General features: G+C 47.8%; 9 protein-coding genes across 9 annotated transcripts; 6 read left to right on the forward strand and 3 right to left on the reverse strand.

Annotated features, from left to right (window-relative positions):
• Positions 1-76: 76 nt before the first annotated feature.
• Positions 77-1,576, reverse strand: EV420DRAFT_1620457 (glycosyltransferase family 15 protein; the record flags this gene model as incomplete). The annotated part of the gene is made up of 7 exons (XM_060475576.1): positions 77-129; positions 182-454; positions 516-745; positions 800-893; positions 946-1,085; positions 1,139-1,473; positions 1,535-1,576. 7 exons carry the CDS (start codon positions 1,574-1,576, stop codon positions 77-79), a joined length of 1,167 nt encoding a protein of 388 aa, XP_060331548.1.
• Positions 1,577-2,863: 1,287 nt separating this feature from the next.
• Positions 2,864-3,753, forward strand: EV420DRAFT_1223642 (uncharacterized protein; the record flags this gene model as incomplete). Its single annotated transcript, XM_060466486.1, has 5 exons — positions 2,864-2,968; positions 3,018-3,184; positions 3,235-3,270; positions 3,325-3,586; positions 3,649-3,753. Coding segments are annotated over 5 exons (675 nt in total), but the record flags the coding sequence as incomplete, so codon positions are not given.
• A 785-nt stretch (positions 3,754-4,538) lies between these two features.
• On the forward strand, positions 4,539-6,148 carry EV420DRAFT_315280 (uncharacterized protein). The gene is made up of 10 exons (XM_060481681.1): positions 4,539-4,724; positions 4,776-4,788; positions 4,841-4,895; positions 4,948-5,145; positions 5,193-5,275; positions 5,323-5,427; positions 5,478-5,537; positions 5,589-5,676; positions 5,731-6,027; positions 6,083-6,148. The coding sequence occupies exons 1-9, from the start codon at positions 4,687-4,689 to the stop codon at positions 5,985-5,987; spliced, it is 897 nt and encodes a 298-aa protein (XP_060331550.1). The 5' UTR covers positions 4,539-4,686; the 3' UTR covers positions 5,988-6,027; positions 6,083-6,148.
• Positions 6,149-7,366: 1,218 nt separating this feature from the next.
• On the reverse strand, positions 7,367-8,277 carry EV420DRAFT_1677810 (uncharacterized protein; the record flags this gene model as incomplete). Its single annotated transcript, XM_060479169.1, has 1 exon — positions 7,367-8,277. The coding sequence occupies one exon, from the start codon at positions 8,275-8,277 to the stop codon at positions 7,666-7,668; it is 612 nt and encodes a 203-aa protein (XP_060331551.1). The 3' UTR covers positions 7,367-7,665.
• A 485-nt stretch (positions 8,278-8,762) lies between these two features.
• Positions 8,763-9,835, forward strand: EV420DRAFT_1747650 (uncharacterized protein). Its single transcript, XM_060480202.1, has 5 exons — positions 8,763-8,930; positions 8,967-8,999; positions 9,064-9,099; positions 9,189-9,337; positions 9,389-9,835. Exons 1-5 carry the CDS (start codon positions 8,820-8,822, stop codon positions 9,642-9,644), a joined length of 585 nt encoding a protein of 194 aa, XP_060331552.1. The 5' UTR covers positions 8,763-8,819; the 3' UTR covers positions 9,645-9,835.
• Positions 9,836-10,958: 1,123 nt separating this feature from the next.
• EV420DRAFT_1333741 (uncharacterized protein) lies at positions 10,959-12,476 on the forward strand (the record flags this gene model as incomplete). Its single annotated transcript, XM_060468841.1, has 9 exons — positions 10,959-11,085; positions 11,159-11,321; positions 11,377-11,497; positions 11,547-11,744; positions 11,792-11,874; positions 11,925-12,029; positions 12,081-12,140; positions 12,200-12,287; positions 12,343-12,476. Coding segments are annotated over exons 1-9 (1,050 nt in total), but the record flags the coding sequence as incomplete, so codon positions are not given.
• A 975-nt stretch (positions 12,477-13,451) lies between these two features.
• EV420DRAFT_1269532 (nucleotide-diphospho-sugar transferase) lies at positions 13,452-13,923 on the reverse strand (the record flags this gene model as incomplete). The annotated part of the gene is made up of 2 exons (XM_060467511.1): positions 13,452-13,762; positions 13,824-13,923. Coding segments are annotated over 2 exons (411 nt in total), but the record flags the coding sequence as incomplete, so codon positions are not given.
• A 1,205-nt stretch (positions 13,924-15,128) lies between these two features.
• Positions 15,129-16,699, forward strand: EV420DRAFT_315526 (NAD-binding protein). Its single transcript, XM_060481682.1, has 7 exons — positions 15,129-15,565; positions 15,615-15,781; positions 15,832-15,867; positions 15,923-16,184; positions 16,237-16,368; positions 16,424-16,513; positions 16,567-16,699. Exons 1-7 carry the CDS (start codon positions 15,413-15,415, stop codon positions 16,672-16,674), a joined length of 948 nt encoding a protein of 315 aa, XP_060331555.1. The 5' UTR covers positions 15,129-15,412; the 3' UTR covers positions 16,675-16,699.
• Positions 16,700-17,802: 1,103 nt separating this feature from the next.
• EV420DRAFT_1269683 (uncharacterized protein) lies at positions 17,803-20,549 on the forward strand (the record flags this gene model as incomplete). Its single annotated transcript, XM_060467516.1, has 4 exons — positions 17,803-17,881; positions 17,931-18,487; positions 18,540-19,857; positions 19,906-20,549. 4 exons carry the CDS (start codon positions 17,803-17,805, stop codon positions 20,547-20,549), a joined length of 2,598 nt encoding a protein of 865 aa, XP_060331556.1.
• Between the last annotated feature and the right edge of the window lie 184 nt (positions 20,550-20,733).

Raw genomic sequence — 20,733 nt, forward strand, 5'->3', positions numbered from 1 at the left:
AAGACTCGACGGTTTTATTTCTGTGCAGCAACACAATTACTCAGCAGCTACTGTCCTTGGTATACTTAAAACTTGGTCACCTCCCTATAGCCTTCTCCCATTTGTCCATACAGGAATACCCATCATGATCTAATCGCTCAAGGTCAGAAAACGCTCGACAGATAGCGACAGAATCGCTCACCAAAACTCTGCTCCCTTTCACATGTGCACATACCCCGCCTCCATGTTTCTTCATCCCTGGGGCAATGCGTGTATGGGAAATGCTCATATCCAATCTCGTCAAAGAACTGAATCTGATCCTTGTTCGCAAACAAAGCGGTGGCTATACTGTGCACCGGTGCATCGCCCCACCGCTCATAGTAAAACCCACCCTGGGACTCAAGATAATCGAAGAACGCCGTGTAGGCCGGCCCTCGCCAAAAGTCCATATCTGCTATTTCAAAGTTGCTCCAGACTGCCGAAAGCAGCAATGTGAGAGGCAGAAAGAACCTGAGGCATGCGGGAGACGAACTCACAGTGGCATAAATTATACGTCGCACCGCCGTCATCCGAGAGGAAATCTAGCGCATTGTTCTTGGCGACAAAATCGGGGCGCAAATTGATGAAATCCTTGACGTGTTTCCATAGAGTGGGTATCGTCTTTTTGTATTCGTACATCGCAATTGTGAACGCGTATATCTTTTTGTGATCCTCCATATACACAAAGGGATCGAAATTGATATCACAGTGGAAATGAACGTTAGGTCTGTCGATAATCATGTGAGCATCAATACTGAAGTCCAAACTGAGAAGAGCGTACTCGATTCTCCAATACCAACGATACTTTTTTACAAGATCATGCCTAAAGAAGAAACCTGAATTGAAACGGCACATATTCCGGTAGGATTTGCTGCCTGTGTGCTATTTCTTAGCCACGGCATATAATACCAAAGGAGAGTTACATACCGCCATAGATGACGCTCTGTGACACCATCTTTTTACGTGCTTCTGTCGCTTTATCCTCATCTATCCAGTCCGGTTGGTACCAATGGTCATGAGGTATCAATCCAAACACCATCTTCGCAGAAGTAAGCACAGAGACTCGTCTGTACGCAGTTAGCCAGGAGGTTTGTACAAGTAGAGAAGAGAGAAGACTTGCTTTTTAAAATCATCATTAAATTCTACTTCATTCAGCAGAACGTAAGGGTAGTTATACCGTCGATTGAATCGATCTTCGATCTCGCGGATACTTCCGATTATCCTTGTGAGGTCACTGTTTCGACAGAGGACAACGAATGCGGCGTTGGCACGTCGTCCTGGTGCGGTTTCGTTTGAGGGGTCTGATGGCGCGTAGTATTCTAGTGGGACTAGATTCCGGTCTACGAAGGTTGGCGTTTGAATAGTCTCGCCGCGAAAATGTGACGCGATGTTATTGAGTGAGGTTATACGGCCATACTCATGGTGCATGAAAGCCAGTATATAATGGAAACCGATCTACAGTTTGAACACGGTAAGTGGCAGACGGTTTACAAGAGAGCGAAATACAACGCCCCACAACACCCAGGACGAGATACAGATACCGTGCGGCCGTATTCATCGTCACCAGCTTCATACAGCTGGGAGAAATTTGTCGAGATGCGGTATGGGGGAATAAAAGGAGTGTGTAGGGTAGGAGAGCCTCGACATCATCTAGCTGCAGATATCATACTGCGCAACAGTTGCGCACCTGCGGAATACCACAGGCTCGTAAATTTGTTATTCGTGTTATGCTGCGCTGTACATAAATAACTGTCAGGTACCGAGCCCATTTTAAGTTAAGTAGCAAAAGAACGGCATGGTACTGCGACAGCTAACTGAGATAATTCAATAAAAATTTTACAGCGGCTGCTAATGCACTCACTCACCAACGATAATGAAAATTTTCACTGCCAAAGACGCGAAAAACGACGAGCAGAGGTAGCTGGTCCGGATGGAAATGTTGTCGTGTAAGAAGTTAGATATCCTTTAGACGGTTCCCAACTGCAGTACTGGAGGTCACGGTCCTAACTTCGAATTTGTTAGAGAATATATGAAAGCAGACACTGATACAAACCACTGCCTCGTTTTGTATAACTTTCTCTCTCCTTGTTTTCCGTCGTTTCGCTGCTGCCCTTGACGTGCACAGCTGGGTGGCGACTATTTTGGGGTGGTCAAAATAGAATCAAAATCCGAGATCCCGATTTTGGGCGAGGCAAAATCGTTCGATATTTCCTTATTAGGGAATTCCCCGGATTTTGACTGAGGCAAAATCCGACATTTTGCACTTTGATTCTATTTTGACTCGCCCAAAATAGTCGCCGCCCAGCTGTGGTGGTGACTCGGATGCAAGGGAAGTTGTTGGAGTTATTGCAGTGGGAGGCTTGCAGTAGGAATAATACCTAAATTGTTAGCTACAAGAGCTCCTAATGAGCTCCTTATATACTACGAAAAGTATCTAGAATATTCTACCTAAAGTACTAAATATATCCAAGTATCGTGACAAATGAGTAAGCCGAAGCTTCGGGAATCTTCTGGCATAAGCTTGAAGTTGCAAATCCCAACAGAAGTGTTACCGGTGCGCCTAGCTAGACCTTTCTTTCTCCCACAAAGATTAACTCCATGCAAGAAATCACACTATTTCTTCAGCGGCAGCTCAGCACTCAGCGCTCGGAAGGATTGCAATACAGTTGAAGGGGTTACCGGTCACCTAGCCCGGTGGGGGCAATTTGAAATGTGCCGCCTAGCGTCCGACTACCACCATGCCAGCGCTCATCCTTTTTTTCCGACTTTCACCATCTTGTGAACGTGCCTTGAAAGGATGTTCGACACTCTGCACAACCTTTGTACCTTTTTCAAGCAAGCCTGGTTCTCTGGGAAGCCTCGGTGGACCCCAGCCCAGATGCCAGACTTGGAGGGAAAGGTCGTTATCGTGACCGGTGGCTCGTCAGGAATAGGGAAAGAGATAGTCAGGGTGTGTCACTCTTCAGTTTTCTACGCGTGCTAAAGCTAAATGGTCCCAGGAATTGCTCCTTCACAACGCTAAAGTGTATCTTGCTGCGAGGAATCCCGAGAAGACGAGAAATGTTATCGAGGAGCTAACGAAGGCTACGGGGAAGACTGCGGTTTTCTTGAACTTGGATCTAGGAGACCTGAAATCTGTCAAGGCCGCTGCGGAGGAGTTTCTTTCGTGCGTATCGCGTCGTATACAGCTGCTGAGATTTTCTCATGTTACCACAGGAAAGAGAAGAGTCTCGATATCCTGTTCAATAATGGGTATTGTTTACCCTCGATGCACTGACTACCGTCTGATCATCATTATCGCGTCAGAGGTGTGATGCTAGCTCCCCATGAAATGCTCACTGTCCAAGGCTACGATTATCACTTTGGCGTTAATGTCCTCGGTCACTTTTACCTCACGAAGCAGCTGCTACCGACATTACTGGCAACAGAAAGCAAGGTGCGCGCGGTGGCGACCTCGTCCTCGGCTATCTATCTGCCTTTGGGGAGCAAGATCTCGTTCGACACGCTCAAGGATGGACCAGCGAAGAAAAGGAAATCCCTGAAGGATCTGTACGGTCAAAACAAAGTGGTACGGTCAATTCTTTGTGTTTGTATATTAGCACTGATTTATTTAATGCAGATCGTTGACAGGGTGATGCGATGTTTGCATTAGAACTGACGAAGAGGTGCAGGGACAATGGGACAGTATCCATCAGCCTCAATCCCGTTAACCTAAAGACGGATCTCGACCAACATGCGAATAAGTTGGACACCATTGTTTGAGTGGGTATTTCACTTTTGTTTCTTGTGGCCTTCACTCATGCGAACTCGTCCAGAGTGGGTTTTGCTCCTATGGCTCGCAATGTGGGGTGCATGGATATCTCTATGGGCCGGCACAAGTCCAGAAAACGAGGATGCCAACGGTTAAGTACGTTCATTTGTGGTAGCTCTATGACAAAGGTTCGCTGATGCGTAGATTAGTTCATGTTTCCGTGGTGGAGAGTCCTCCCCCGTGAAGTACGATTGTCAAGGGCAAAACTTAGAAGACGCCACATACAGGTGGTTCGGTGGAGAGATGATTACCGTGATTGCACCCCGTCCATCGGAATGCGGCATTGACTCTGTACTATGTAAGATATCTTTGTACCCGTGGAAACACTCGATGCTGTGGAAGATAGGGCATAGGAAGCTGCCTTCGATAGACTTATTGGGCGAGGGAAGAAGACAGATAGATACTGGGCACGACAACTGTGCGACATGGTGAGTGATGTATCTACTATTAACCTCATCTTACTCACAGGAAGGGGTGGTAGGGTAGTTCCAGTATCAACTTGATATCAATGTGCTACTAGTATCTCTTCCTCTACCTTGGTACGGAGATTTCTTACCGGTGGGACGGAAAAATAACAATCAAAGCGTTTTCGGAAAAACTTGTTCGATCGGGGTAAATGAATTAGTTCCAAAGCTGGTACGTAGCATCTCCGAACGCTGACCAATGATGAACGTTGAACAGGGTCGAAATCAGAGAGTAGTTGGACTACCAATGGCCGGCCATTCAACTTAGTTGCGGCGGTATGACGCCGACCGGCCGTGTTCGTGTGTCTTCTTCTAGATCTCTCACGCTAGCTGTCGAAAATATATGTACAGGTTCTTTCTCTTCAAGACCAGAAGAACCACCCCCGATACGACATGCTGACTGTCCCCGCAGGTTATCCTATAGAAAAACTGTAAGTTATCATCGTGGCATCGACCAGGGTATGTATTGAATCATATTTCAGGTCTGGACCTCTGGTCCGTCCTTTTTTTGAATTCAGGCTATTCAATCCTCTACACAGTGATTCAGATCGTCGCCTGTTTCTTACACTGGGGACTCTTTGGGACTCTTTCTCTGCAGTTGTGTGAGTCGTTCTCATTCTTAGCAGCGATCAGTCTCTAACGCATTCTCGTCAGATCTGTACTATCTAGCATTTCCGAAGGACAAGAGATCTACAAAATGTCTCGTCTATGGTATCAACATTGTCGAGTTTGGTCAGACAGTGATTGTCACCCACGACGCCTTTACTGTGTTCGGTTACGGCTTTGGTGATGTGGAGATCCTTACTGACATGCATTCTAATCGGCTCACTGTTCCCGTCATGAGCGCTGTTGGTACGTGCAGCATCTTGCTCGTTTTCTGTTACTTATCATGAGTACAGCTGCTTGTGTGGGACAGGTCTTCTATGCGTACCGTATTTTCATATTGTCGAAGTCTCAGACCGTCCCTATACTCATCGCCTGTGTTCGTTGCCGTGATCCTCTGTGGCAATCTAGCTCATATATTTACAGTTATCCTTGACCAGTTCTGTGGCAGGTATAATCACAGGTGTCTACTCTTTCGAAGCAGGCAACATCACTAAACTCAATAATCAGAAGACGTCCATCGCCGTCGGGGTAATTAACTAACTAGACATCCTGTGTTCATTGTGCTGATCTACACATAGATTGTGTGTGGAGTGTCTGCCCTGTGTGACATCATCATCGCTTTCTGCATGACTTACTACGTGAGCTCTTCCCTTTCAGCTATTTTTGTTGATGTTGACCCTGTTTCGCAGCTTATGCGCTGCGATATCGGTTCCCGTCAGACCCGAATCCTAGTCACAAAGCTAATTCGTCTCACTATTGAAATGGGATCCGTGACAGGTATTTACTCCCTACTATTCACGTTGCCAGAAGATTAACACCCCCTGTTTTTAGCTGTTATCACTCTGCTTAACCTTGTCCTCTTTTTTGCCTTCCCTCATCAGACCTTCTATGGGACGCCTGCCTTGATCATGCCCAAGCTGTATGCTAATACCGTCTTCATGGTGCTGAACTCACGAATCAGAATTATGAGTGGACGGGATACCTATGCGTCTTCAACTGATGAGCTTCACGATCGCTATGATACTAGATACCAACTCCCAGTCAACTCAAGGCACATGGCGGAGGACATCGGTGGTCGCGACATCTAAAGGGGTATTCAATGACAATTTCGAAATGGGACATATGAATGTTAGTCATCGCGATTTATGTGCGCGCGCTTTATTAGAGCTGATCTCCTCGCAAGGACAAACCACCCGATGACAGCATGAGCTTCAGTGCGTAGCTGTTAGTATAAATCCTTTGAGCCGATACGATGTACGCGATACCCTTGATTTGTTTATCTCGTCTTGTCGTAATAAACACTGATACCAACATTATGGCTTCATATACCGATGTGTCCCGCTCGGCTCTATGATCATCTGGATGATTGATTTCTGTACGGCTTGAACTGATTCTTCTCACTTCTGATATGAATTCTGTGATGATGTCTATTCCAAGAGCGTCATCTGTGTTTGACAGCCAATCCAAAGAGTGAGGGAAAGCAATAGACGGCGGCACAGTTTGCACCGGCAAGATGAGCTGTGTCGGTACCAATATATCGCAGGCAGGTTGGGAGAAGAGAGGAGCAGCCTCAGATTCTACAGCCGTGTGTACAGGACCAGAAGAAGGGCTCATAAATTTACTATATCTAATGAAAGTGCTGACAGTAATATTCGTATGTGGAAAGTAGAGTTATATGGGCGGCCAGTTAGGACCGACGGTATTGTGAACTTTGGGCGAGTAACAATGGCTGGCATAGCCTCCGGCACGTCCTTCAATACTAGCTTGTTCAATTGGTGCCACGAGCAGGCTCGTCTGCGCTGATGATTCTGGGTCCGTGACTGATAAAATCTATCTTGTTGCTCACAAGACGGAACTCTCAAAAATAATTTGATCCCAGGAAAAGAAGTACAGAGATGATGGTGTTGGTGTTGGTTTCGTATTCTATTTAAATAGATCAGAGGGTGTATAACAGAAGATTCGGTGCCATGATAGATCCCCAGTCCTGAAGATTAATGTCATCATTGATCAAAACATAAAAATAGATGGGTTCAAGAAGGAGAACTCAACCAAGAACGAGCAATAATAATCCGCAAAGGAATTGACAGGGCGGAAGGAATAGAAGTCAAGGTAAATTAGCCCACATGAAAAAGGGACGGTGCGCCCAGCGAGCGCAGGCATGATCCTGAAGGGGAGAGCAACCATAGTGTAGATTATTAGACTGATACATGAATTTGCTGTGAGTGTAGATTATCAGACCTTTAACGAAATCTTTAAGGACCAAGCGTATTCCGAGGAGCAGGAACCAGTGTATCTTTGGCATATCGTCAGATTGGACAAAGAGTTCATCAAAGACCGTGTAATCCCCACTTTGTGATTAAACCGTAAAGGCGGGGACAGGGAAATAATCAAGGAACAATGAGTGCCATGTACACTCGTAACTGTCCCTCACCACTTGACGTCGTAAGCGAGAAAGAATCTCGCTTTCTTGCTTGCAACGACTAGTAGGGTTGTGAGACGAATAGTCACCAGTCTAAGCTCCATGTTGATGTGCCGGGATTCGATGATCACGTCCATAGCTAGGACAGCCCATCTTCCCTCGCGGTGTAGCAAATTTGCATCATATACGCTCGCATCCTGATTACCCACGTGAAACAGTGGTGAGACGTCACGACACTGTTTAATAAAACAAACTCCTTCCATACGGACGACGATCTTGTAGTGATTGGACTATTGAAGTTGTATACCAGAATGTGCGTATTCTTGGGACTATGAAAGTAAACAATATCACGGCATTCTGTACGGATTGACATATGAACCTCCAACGTGTCTGAAAGCAAGGAACCCTTGTATTTTCTGAGTGGTGGCGGCGTGCTTCTCGAGCCGCGCTTTCGCATTCTCCAAAACCCGAGCTCGAGCCACCTCAGGCAGGATAACAGACAGCGCCGTTCTAAAGAAATCGTGTACAGAACCCTTCTGCACGTCGAGTGTTACATGGACACCTCCACTTCTCATCTGCTCAGCAAATTGTTCGCACTCTCTTTGGTAGGCCTCGGCATTGCCAATAGAAGTGAAGATCTTGGAGTAGCCAGTGTGGAATTCTTTCGGAGCCCTATCTAGACAAGATAATGTTAGCTGCTGGGTAAAGTACCGCAAAATAAATGCATTTACTAGGGGTGAGATACGGTGACCAAAGCAGGCTAGCCATGCATACTCGGGAACCCGTATCGTTTCAACCTTCTCATCCTTAGTCACGCCCTTGATCCAACCGTCGTCTGCAGGTTCGAGCCAAGCGAAGGAAGTCGTTTTCAGTTCTGCTTCGATCACTTGGTGCGTCTTGTCCGTCGATTGTATCGGAACGCCCCAAAGAGGAACTATGAACATTATCCAATGAACCATTTGAACGCCGACATATCATTTAAGAGACTGGTATGTTCTGGGTCGTGGTTTGGGGAAGATGTAGCGATCAACCCAGTATGGCAGGAGGACGACGAGAGAGACGACTCATAAGGTAACGAAGAGTCCTTTGACTAGCTGCCTGAATGTCGACGGGTATTGCATGGTAGATGTAGGTGACTGCATCCCAGAAAAGATTATATTGGCATCCGGGTCAAGCGTGGTACTGAATTGTAGAACGATGGATTCTGAAACCAGCGGCACCATAGGGATCACACGGGCTAAGATCAGGTATTGAGGACGGGGGTGACGAATGTGGTTGGCAGCTAAGAAAAGGGAAGTCTCGATATGGACATGAACGCCAGGACCCCGAAACTGGGGCAGTGTAGACTTGGTGTAGGTCATTGTGACATGTATAACAAACCGTACTTAGATGCAGATAGTAATCCAATGAAGAGCACAGGCTCACGGAAATTGCCGAAGTTGATCCTTGCTTTCTTTTCCTTCTACCAACATGTTCTAGATCATCGGTCTTGGGCTCTGCGATGCACAGCTGGGTGGCGACTATTTTGCGCGGGTCAAAACGGAATCAAAATCCTTGGCACCCCCCTAATAAGGAAATGCTGAAGGACTTTGACCGATGCAAAATCCCAAAAGTGCGTTTTGATGTCATTTTGACTCGTGCAAAATAGCTGTCACCCAGCTGTGATGAAAAAGAGGTCACCGTTCGTGGACTCGAAGTAGAATGTTCAGTACATTCTGACAGGCCAATTTCTTACCATTTTACAGGCCATCAATGCATCAAGGACTAAGAATACTGTTCCGGTTGGCGAGAATCGGCGGTTTTTCGTAGAATGTTTTCTTGCACACGTCGACTCAATACACAATATGGCGATGAATAACTATTATACCAGTCTCTCTCTTTTGTGCCATCGAGGTACTGGTATATCCTTCCGGGTGGCCATACGCGTGAAGACTCGCATTTGATGGAAACCGACGGCAATGAAATATTGCCGAATGCCAACAGGGAGGATGTGTTCTTGTTGGTTGGGGATCCATTTGGGTGGGAAATATTTCGTTTTATTTGGTAGCAGACTGACATCGAAGATTGTAGGACAACGATACATACCGAAATTATCTTTCGCGCTTCCGCTTTGGGTATTACTCCCCGTGTCATCCACAATGCATCGATAATGAACGCAGTAGGCGCCTGTGACCTCCAGCTCTACAACTTTGGCCAGACAGTCTCCCCAGTTTTCTTCACAACGACATGGAAACTCGACAGCTTCTACGATGAGAATCAAGGAGAACGCGGATCTCGGTCTGCGCACGCCCGTGTTGCTGGATATAGAGGTCGAGGAGCAGAGTGAGGAGAATCCGGCTCGATGAAGGACATTCTTCCTGTCTCCCTCTCCCCCATCTTAATATTTGTGTCAGCGGTCGGAGGATCTACGGACCACCTCGGTACATGTCGATACGACAGGCTGTCTCTCAACTCATACAGATCAGTCTTTAAGGCAGACTGGGACACTATCTCCTGATACAACTCCTGCAGTCGTGCTTTCTCGCATCGGCGGTGGAAGCGATAATAAGAGCATTGTCTCCAGTACCTTGACCGACCTCGTGAACCATGCAGAAGATGCTTTCGGAGATCCTCTGCATAGGCTCCTCATCGTTGGCAAACGACTTTCACCTTGTCGAGTTCGAGTATGCGCAAGACTTTGCTGTTGATCTCGAGAAATGGAGAAGTATGAACATGCATGTCTACGGATGTGTATTGGATTAGGTTCGGTGGAGCCAAGAGTCACGGTGCTTCGCTGTGTATATTTTAGCGTACGTTGTTGAAGCTATACGCTCACGTATGTGCCCTTTACATGACATTTCTTTATAGTATTATCGTCTGAAGTCCCGATGTTTCACTTCAAAATGATAAGGTCTATCGCCGTGGTAACATATCGACTATACAGGTCCACGCTGTTTTCGTACTCGAGGTCCAATATTTGCATACTGCGAAGGCTCTGTAGCATCGAATGACAAGACATAATCACTGGTATCGAAGTCAACGACTGTTGAAGTGATACAATCTGCCACGGTGAGTCTAGGGAGCCCGGTGAGAGTAAGATCTGAGTCTAATCAGCTGAGTTGATTCCCATAGGCAGTCAAGATATTATGGGCCGTATAGACCCCATGTTGTTATCTCTGTCAACAGATCTGGGATTCGATTTCGGCACATAGTACATTGTTTTCCCATGGTTCCATTTCCTTCGATACGATGAGCCCTCGAGCTCTGGCCCAGCTGTACGTCTCCTTGACTCTCCCCATGGACTACGATTGTCTGAGGGATACTTGGAGGACATGAAGCAGAGATGGATACAGAGATTGCCGCACTCCGAGCTACGGGGCTTCTTTAGAACCAACAAAACCATCAGATGCAGTAGAAGATCAGGAAGATTTACGATGTGACAGCAGCATCCAGTGCTCCTGGTAAGCAACTATGTTCGGACAAGCAAAAGGCGAAAATGGGTGGATGTTATAGGATATTTTGACCCAGGTTTTGACCAATGCAAGATGATCGGGGTTCCATTCAATGGTAAAGTCCACATATCTTGCTATGGTCAAAAGACTTTGCGGAAATTTTATTTATATTCCAATCGTTTCCATCGCATTTTAACCGGCGCGAATCAGTCACCCGGGCCTGCCAGGAGCGCTCTATATGTTCCTGCTTACAGTTTATTCCGGGGGTGGTTTCAACATCAATTTGATATCAATACGCCTGCTTTCACTTCATACGAAGATTCCTTCTGAACCATGGTGCGAGAGTATCATACACTTTAATGGATTAATGCACTGACCACTGATGGACATGGTTGATACTGTCGTTTAGCTTAGTTGCTGCGCAACGCCGCGTGGCCTTAGGAACTCGAGTGCCTTCTTTCTCTCACATGGCTGTTCAGCATATATGTACGGGTTGTTTCCATTCAGGACCAGTAAAACTACCTCGAATACAACATGCTGCCCGTACCCCCAGGTTATCCCATCGAAACACTGTATGTTATCGTCATGAACTGGAGAAATGGTATGTACTGAACCATCTTACTTCAGGACGGGACCTGTGGTTGGTTTTTCTTTTCGTGTTTGAGCCATTCAATCCCTCACACGACAATTCAGCTCGTCGCCTGCCTCTTACACTGGGGACTCTTTGGGACTCTTTCTGTGCAGCTTTGTGCGTCGCTCATTTTCCAATAGCACCGTCTCTAATCCATTCTTATTAGATCTGTACTATCTGGCATTTCCGAATGACAGAAATTTTACAAAGTATCTCGTCTATGGCATCTACATTTTCGAGTTTACCCAGATGATACTCGTTACCCATGATGCCTTTGCCGCGTTCGGTTACGGCTTTGGGGATATCGTAGCCCTCACTGACATGCATTTTGATTGGCTAACTGTCCCCATCATGAGCGGCACTGGTGCGTGCAGCATCTTCTACTCATTTCCGTCACTTATCTGGGTACAGTTGCTTGCGTTGTCCAGGTTTTCTATGCGTACCGAATCTTCATATTGTCGAAGTCTCGAATTGTCCCCATATTCGTCATCTGTGTTTGTTGCCGCGCCCTTTCTCAGTGACAGTCTAGCTCATCTATTTACAGGTATCCCTAACAAGTTCTGTGGGTGCCATAATCACGGGCGTCTACTGTTTCCAAGCAGGCAGCCTCATTAACCTCAGTAGCAGCAAGGTGTCCATCGCGGTCGGGGTAAGTAACGGACTAAGCATCCCGTGTCCGTCGTGCTGATTTTATGCATAGATTTGGTGCGGAGCCTCTGCCCTGTGTGATATCATCATCGCTGTCTGTATGACGTACTACGTCAGCTCATTTCTTTCTTTCAGTTATCTTCGTCACTTGATGTTAATCCTGTTTTGTAGCTCATGCGCAGCAAAACCGGTTTCCGTCGCACCCGAATTCTAGTCACAAAACTAATTCGTCTCAGTATTGAAACAGGAACTGTGACAGGTATTTGGCCCACACCATCCACTGTTGCCGGAAGATTAATACCGCCTGCTTTTAGCTGTTGTTTCTCTGCTCAACCTTATCCTTTTTTTTACGTTCCCCCATCAAACTTTCTACACGACGCCAGCCCTCATCCTGCCCACGCTGTATGTTAACACCGTTTACATGGTACTGAATTCGCGAATGCGGATTATGGGTGGGCGAGATACCTATATGTCTTCGACCGATATGAGCATCACGACCACTATAATAAGAGATATCACCTCTCAATCAGCAGAAAGCACACAGCCTGCGGATGGGACGGAAGGACAGGTGTCAGCGGTCGTGATATCCAAAGAAGTATTCGACGATAGTTTAAATGAGTGTCAGTCATAGTGATTCGTGTGCTTTATTAGAGCTAATGTTCCCCCAGGGACAAGCCACAGTACGGCTGTGTGAGCTTCCCCACATAAACCGATGGAGTACATTCTTTGAGCTCATACCGTGGATAGGAACCTGCCCTAAGTTATTTATTGAAATACGCACTGATGCCAGATGTTACGACCTTACGTACTGATATGCTATGTGTATGAATACATACCCAGAATTACTTCTTCTCGACTACAAACGAGGATGAATGTCGAACGCAAAGGTACATGTAGCAGCTTGAAGACGGCTGACATCGTGGCGGCCATAGTCTTGGCACTAATCCAAGATCGAATGGCTAGCTCAACTCGTCTACCCGGCTTTTACAGCAAAATACGAGGGTTCTCATTGTCGTCGTATATTAGGGTACTTCTGTCGTACAATGTTAATGCTTGAGTCGCTCTGCTGGCCGCTCCGTCAATTAATAGACCTGTGGAACACTCTGACTCGACAAGGACGACCAGAGGCTGACGATCTTCCAGAAGATAGGGCCTACTGTTCTGAAAAGGAGGCTTCCCGGGCCGCACGCGTACCCTCTAATAACGCTGAGACTTGTCGTCCCCTGCATTGATTTATAAGATACATCAAGTACGATGATCGTTCCACCCACAGGCTGAGATTCGACGGTTCTATTTCTGTGCAGCAACACAGTTACCAGCAGCTACTGTCCTCGGTGTGGTATGCTTAAAACTTGATCACCTCCCTATAGCCTTCTCCCATTTGTCCATACAGGAATACCCATCATGATCTATTCGCTCAGGGTCAGAAAACGCTCGAAAGACAGCGAAAGAATCGCTCACCGAAACTTTGCTCCCTTTCACATGTGCACATACCCCGCCTCCACGTCTCCTCATCCCTGGGACAATGTGTGTATGGGAAATGCTCATATCCAATCTCGTCAAAGACATGAATCTGATCTTTGTTCGCAAACAAAGCGGCGGCTATACTGTGCACCGGGGCATCGCCCCACCGTTCATAGTAAAACCCACCCTGGGACTCGAGGTAGTCGAAGACCGCTGTGTAGGCCGGCCCTCGGCAAAAGTTCATATCCGCTATTTCAAAATTGCTCCAGACTGCCGAAAGTAGCTATGTAAGAGGCAGAAAGAACCTGAGGCATGCGGGAGACGAGCTCACAGTGACATAAATTATACGTCGTACCGCCGTCGTTCGAGAGGAAATCTAGCGCGTTATTCTCAGCGACGAATTCAGGGTGCAAGTTAATGAAATCTTTGATATGAACATCAAGAGTTCTATCATGCGGGATACCAGTTCCCAATCAACGGAAGGCACAAAACGAACAGAAGAACGAACGCCAGTAATCGCGATAACCAAAGAGGTATTCAACGATGGTTATGAACTGGGTCGGATGAATGTCAGTCATCGTAATTCATGCTCTTGATTAGAGCTGACTTCCCCCAAGGGCAAACCACAGGACGACAGTATGAGCCTTCCTGCCAACTGTTAGAGTACATTCTTTGAACTCGCACGCGTTCGGGAACCTGCCCTAATTTATTATTGTCTTGTCGGAGTAAAAGACCAATGCCAAATCAAAATGTCATGTCCGCTTTGCTCATACTCATACGGTTATACAGAGGCTCGATTGTCATTCATGACGAGCGCAAACCATCGATGAAGTAAGACGTGTATATGTTCGGTGCCTTTGAGACGCGACCTTTAATCCATCTCCGAGCATCAGATTACAGTCTTAGAAAGTCTTTCGAGCACTCACCTATTTGATCCGGTCTTTAGTGACTTCCAATTCTCCATCATCAGCGACGATTCAATGACGCGTGCTTCCAGTTGTGTGCTGGGTTTGAACACAGTAAGTGGACGGTTTTCAAGAGAGACAAATCCTACGCACCACAGCACCCACTGGACGAGATAAAGATATCGTGCCGCCGTGTTTATCTTGACCAGCTTCGTACTGCTGGGAGAGATTTGTCAAGACGCAGTGTGGGGGAATAAAAGACTTGTGTAGGGTAAGGGAGCCTCGACATCGTCCAGCTAAAGGTACTGCGTAACAGTTCCGCACCTGCGGAATACGACAGGCTCGTAAATTTGTTGTTCGCGTGATGCTGCGCTGTATGCAAATAACTTTCAGGTGCCCGGCCCATTTCAAGGTATCTAGCGAAAGAACGGCTTGATACTGTGACATGTTGAGCTAACTGAGATTAATTCAATAAAAATTTTACATCAGCTGCTAATGTACTCGCTCATCAATGATAATATACATTTTCAGTGCCAAAGACGCGAAAAACGACGAGCAGAAGTAGCTGCCGTGCAAGTTGTTAGATATCATTCAGATGGCTCCAGCTGCAGTGGCTGGAGTTCACGGTCCTGGACAAACTTCAAATTTGTCAAAGAATATTCACACATATGAGAGCAGACACTGATACAAGCCACTACCTCGTTTCATATAACTTTTTCTCTCTTTGTTCGCCGTTGTTGCGCTGCTGCCTAGGAGTCCTTGACATGTTGATCCAGGGGAAGTGTCACCAGTGCATTTAGCTAAACTTTTGTTTCCCCACAAAGATTAACTCCATGCAAGAAACCACACTATTTCTTCAGCGGCAGCTCAGCGCTGAGCGCTCGGAAGGATTATAATAGAGTCGAAGGGGTTACCGGTAATTTGAAATGTGCCACCTAACATCTACCACCATGACCATATCAGCGCTCATTCTTCCTTTCCAACTTTCATCAACTTGCCAACGTACATTGAGGGAATGTTCGGCACCCTACATAACCTTTGCACCTTTTCCAAGCAAGCCTGGTTCTCCGGAAAGCCTCGATGGACCCCAGCCCAGATGCCAGACTTGAAGGGAAAGGTCGTTATAGTGACCGGTGGCTCGTCAGGGATAGGGAAAGAGATAGTCAGGGTGTGTCACTCTCGAGTTTTATACGCGTGCTAAAGCTAAATTTTCCCAGGAATTGCTCCTTCACAACGCTAAAGTGTATCTTGCTGCGAGGAATCCCGAGAAGACGAGAAATGTTATCGAGGAATTGACGAAGGCTACGGGGAAGACTGCGGATTTCTTGAACTTGGATCTAGGAGACCTGAAATCTGTGAAAGCCGCTGTGGAGGAATTTCTTTCGTGTGTATCGCGTCGTATGCTGCCGCTGAGCATTTCTCATGTTACCACAGGAAAGAGAAGAGTCTCGATATCTTATTCAACAATGGGTAGGATTTACGACAGATGCGCTTGGCGGCTATCTAATCATCATTATCGCGTCAGAGGTGTGATGCTAGCTCCCCACGAAATGCTCACTGTCCAAGGCTACGATTATCACTTTGGCGTTAATGTCCTCGGTCACTTTTACCTCACGAAGCTGCTGCTACCGGCATTGCTTGCAACAGAAAGCAAGGCTCGCGTGGTTACGACCTCGTCCTCGGCTATCTATCTACCTTTGGGGAGCAAGATTTCGTTCGACACGCTCAAGGATGGACCAGCGAGGAAAAGGAAATCCCTGAAGGATCTGTATGGTCAAAGCAAAGTGGTACGGACGTTCATTCGTCTTTGTAAGTATGTAGACGCTAATTAATGGACAGGGCGACGCGATGTTCGCGTTAGAACTAGCGAGGAGGTACGGGGACAAAGGGATAGTATCTATCAGCCTTAATCCCGGTAACCTAAAGACGCATCTCGACCGGCATGCGAATTGGTTGAACACCATTATTTTGGTGAGTGTTGCACCTTTGTTTCTTGTTCCTTTTGCCCATGCAAACTCGTTGACAGTGGTTCTTGCTCTTATGGCCCGCAACGTGGGGCGCGTGGACGTCTCTATGGGCCGGCACGAGTCCAGAAAACGAGGATGCGAACGGCAAAGTACGTTCGTTTGTGGCAGCTCTATGACAAAGGCTTGCTGATGCGTAGATTAGTTCATGGTTCCGTGGTGTCGGGAGGGTAAGACGACCAAGCCAGTTCGAGATTCGGAAGTCGGCGAGAGATTATGGATTTGGATGGAGGACCAGGTAAAGGATATATAATCCAATGCTACTCTAGGTGCGATTGTCAAAACCCATTCCAACTAAATATTCATGCTGTGACGACAATTGCCGGTCGAATGCCTGAAATGATTTCCGTGAAGTCGCCGTTAAAGTGGTGTCGGCTGCTGATGCCACGACTTGCATACGGAGGACGTCGACGTCGGTTCCGATTTCTTGCCTGCTCTCGGCTGGCTGGCATTTTATTAACCGTTGAGGCTGGCTCCCTTCTAGGACGGGGCAGGCTTATATTCTGATATGGTGACTCTTCTTTTCCTTTGTGCCTGCTTTGTGCTGCACAAGAAATGATAACGAGAAATCTATTTTGTTTAATGCTCCTTTCACACATGAAGAAGACCCCCTTGGTTTCCTTTGTTCTGAACGCGGGAATACCTTTTCCATTCCGTTTTGCACTTCTCCTTGTCCTAAACGAGTACGGATATAATCCTTCTGCTGATTACTCTTGACTCAGTTTTGGGGATTAGAGGATCGCACGAAATGTCACAACACACTAAGGTCTCGTTTCTCCCATGGAGAAATTTGTAGCGCTTCAGTAGTGACTGTGCCTTGTGCCTTGACTGTTTCATCCTCACGGAAGGATTGAGGGTTTGTCAAGTTTCACGAGGCAGTGAGGCGCTTAGAGTTGAATCTCCGTGCGTACTGTCAATTGCCGACTGTACATCACAGGATCCGACCTGAGATCCGTGCTTGCTCCCGAAATGCATCATGAAAAGAATGCAGAGCTCCCACTGCAATGTCACGACGTGATATGTGAAAAGGAAAGTTTTCATGAAGAGGGAAAGCCGTCATGTTCAAAGACAATGTCATGCATCAGACAAAGAGGAATCCTTTATGTCCTTGAAATCAATAGAAATTTGCTAGAAATGAAAGCGTCTGGTGTTCAAGCAGGCACGGCAGTGCGGGCCGTGAGTCACGGTCGCCACTGCAGCCAAGCAGGAACAAACATCCGGTCGTAGCCATCAACGGTGCTGAATCAACTCTCTCTAATACCTGTTCTTTCTCTTCTTCTTGTTGCGATACTTGCTCCTTTTCTACGCACAATTTCCGCTCGGATAGCGAAGAAGTTCTAGGCTACCTCCTGATACCACTACTACGCACTGATTGGCCACCATGCGCGAGTCCAACTTTGCTTTTCCGGCTCAAAACAAGGCATGCGTTTGTATAAGTTCTCAATTGTACGACAGACGAGGTGATTAGTGGCAAATATGTATCTATTTCTTGCTGAAATGGCTTTTTAGCGCTAGATACGTCGTCGGCGTTACCCTTGTTCAACTCGCTGACGCATCTTACCTATCTAACTTCGACGTCACCGCGAATCCGTGAAATCATGACTATGGACGGCGGCCTGGAACGGCTTGTCAAGATTCTGCACGAATTCTGTCTCTGTCCACCGCCACCTGAAAATCCGGCTCTCTTCTATGGCCTGTCGCCGCCCAACGCCCGGCCTCAGAAACTAACTCCAGCGCTTAATCCACCGTCTTTTGACAAGCATGCCGCCTATCGTTTCTCTCTTGCATTTCAGTGTGTTGTGAATATAGGTGTACGCGGTAGCGAGCCTATCCGAAGTCGTGTCGTTCAGGCGGGTACTCTCGAGGTCGTGGGATGTATTTTAGAAGCATGGCTCGCTAAGAAGGGCTTTGCGGTCGGCCCGAGCTCTAGTGCTACGGGGCTGCCTCGAGAGACTAGGGAGCAAAGACACGCTCGGAGGCAGGCCATCGCTGAACAGCGTCAGAGAGAGGAGGCGGTTGAGCTGGCGAGGGCACTGCAGAGGCAGATATCAGTCGAAGCTTCGCAGGTACGTTGACTTAAGTTTTCTTCTTTTCTTTCTTTGTTGATGGTGGAGACAGTCCAATACACCCGTAACAAGTGACACTGATGCTGATACTTCCGCCGAGGTATCTACGACCGTGACGCCTCTCGGATCCAATACTCCTACCGGCAGCGTTGTAGTTCCCGGTCGGGATCGTAGTGGGACTATCATTGCCCGGCCTGTATGGGATCCAGCACCCGCAGTCAGGTCTCCAAACACAGTGGGTGCAGTACGACCCACGCCTGTCCCCGGTGCTCGACGGCGCTCCCGAGCTTCTCCATCACCCTCAACTTCCACAGACACCTCACGGGCCGAGACAGAAACCGAAGACGACGGCGACATCGACATGGACCAACCATCACGCGCTGCGGATGATGATCCATCAACGTCGACTTCTGCTTCTGCTTCTCCATCTCCAGAACGTCATTCTCATCACGGATCGCTTGGACGCCGCGCGGTTGGCATAGTCTCTGACGCACCTGCGACGCAGGTGGACTTGAATACGGATGCACACATAATTATTAATGATGCACGAAGCGAGGTTATGGTCGGCGGAGATGGGGGTGTCGAGGAAGGTATCGTATCATTGGAGCAAAACGATGATTTTGCAATGGGGGCCCCTCCTGGTGCTCCTGGTGCTATCGATGAACCGCCTCATGTAGGTATGAGAGAACCGACAAGGAGGCGGACGGCAGACGCACCTCCAGAAGCAACACCTCGGCCAGGGACTGCCCCTCTTCCTTTGCCTCGCGGCCCCGTACAACGTACTGGAACCGTTCGCGGGAGAACTGATGCGGCTGGCGGTACTGAGATCGGCGGCACGGCGCGCTCAAGCCATCACCATCATCATCACCGAGATGCTGAGTCTGGTCCTTACAGAGACGAAGATGTTCTCCTCAGCTTGCAGCTTCTTGCATATTTAAGCAAATACCCACATGTCAGGCAGGCGTTTTATGAGCCTCGATTGACGTTTCATCCAGCAAGCGCGAATCTATCCGGCGGGAGGTATGGTTCTACTACGACGTCGCCCGCCCCGTCGATCAAATCGACTTCCTCATCGAGCACATTGACACCTTCATCTACATCAGGGTCATTCTTCCGAGCCTTCAGAGGAAGGGACAAAGAGAAAGAGAAAGCACCGCCTGTAGTTCCGCCCGCTCCTTCTGGTAGCCCGAGGCAAACAAACGTGTTCTCGCTTGTAGAACGATTTACGTTCAGGCCTAGTTCGACTGAGACTGATATGCCTAATCCTCCTCCGCGCTTACCCCCGGAGATTCAATACTGGGCTGGAGTTATTATGAGGAATGCGTGTCGGAAGGATGAGAGCCGGGGTGGGATACGACAGTGTGCTAATAGTAAGGTTCATCCAATGTCCTCTGTGGATACTTTCTAATTCTTCGTAGTGCTATGTGGTCGGTGGGAAGAGTATCCCAGAGAATTCGCCAAGTGTCGACGGTGTAGGAAGGCCAAGTATTGTGGAAAGGAGTGTCAGAGTACGGCTTGGAGTGAGGGACATCGGTTTTGGTGCAGTGCGAAGGATGCAGATGATGATGATCCATCGCATCCTCCTTCTGGGCCTGCGCCTGGCAGTGATGGAAACGGCGGGTCGGCTGGGGATGGAGGCGGGACTGGTACTGCGCGCAGGCCGAGGACACTTGGAAATGTTGGAGCGGCTCCGCCCGCTGGAGGAACAGGAGGCGGCGGCGGTACGAGACTTACCGGTGGAGCAACGAGGACTGCTGCTACTGGCGCTCATCAACCTACTGCCAATGCTATATTCGTCGGACAAGGAGACCCCCGACCGGTCCAGGTACCAGTCACGACCTACCGACCCAGAAGGGAGAGACGATTGCCGTCAGATGCGCTCTTGAACGTTCTAAGCGAAGACCAGGATGCTAGGAGAAGACGAGCCGAAGCTAACCAGACGGCGACTGTCACCCAGGACGTCCTTGGGATACTAAGGCCGCCAGGGCCTGGTCCTCATTCGCAGTTACAAGGACTCATGAGACCAAGACCAGATGTTGACCTTGATATGGTGCTGGGTTGAGGATTTCAGTGTCGGATTCCTTTCTTTCTTTTTCCCTGGTTTATAATCTGCTCGATGTCTCTTCTTTTCCATGTTTTTATCTCGCATAAGCATATCATATACAGCAGCAACACGTCCACTCCACCGTTTCCTTGTCTGTCCCCTCTTCCCCTCTTCATCTAGCCATCCGTAATCATCATTCATT

The sequence above is a fragment of the Desarmillaria tabescens genome (genome assembly GCF_030435595.1).
Source record: "Desarmillaria tabescens strain CCBAS 213 chromosome Unknown EV420scaffold_15, whole genome shotgun sequence".
NCBI lineage: Eukaryota > Fungi > Basidiomycota > Agaricomycetes > Agaricales > Physalacriaceae > Desarmillaria > Desarmillaria tabescens.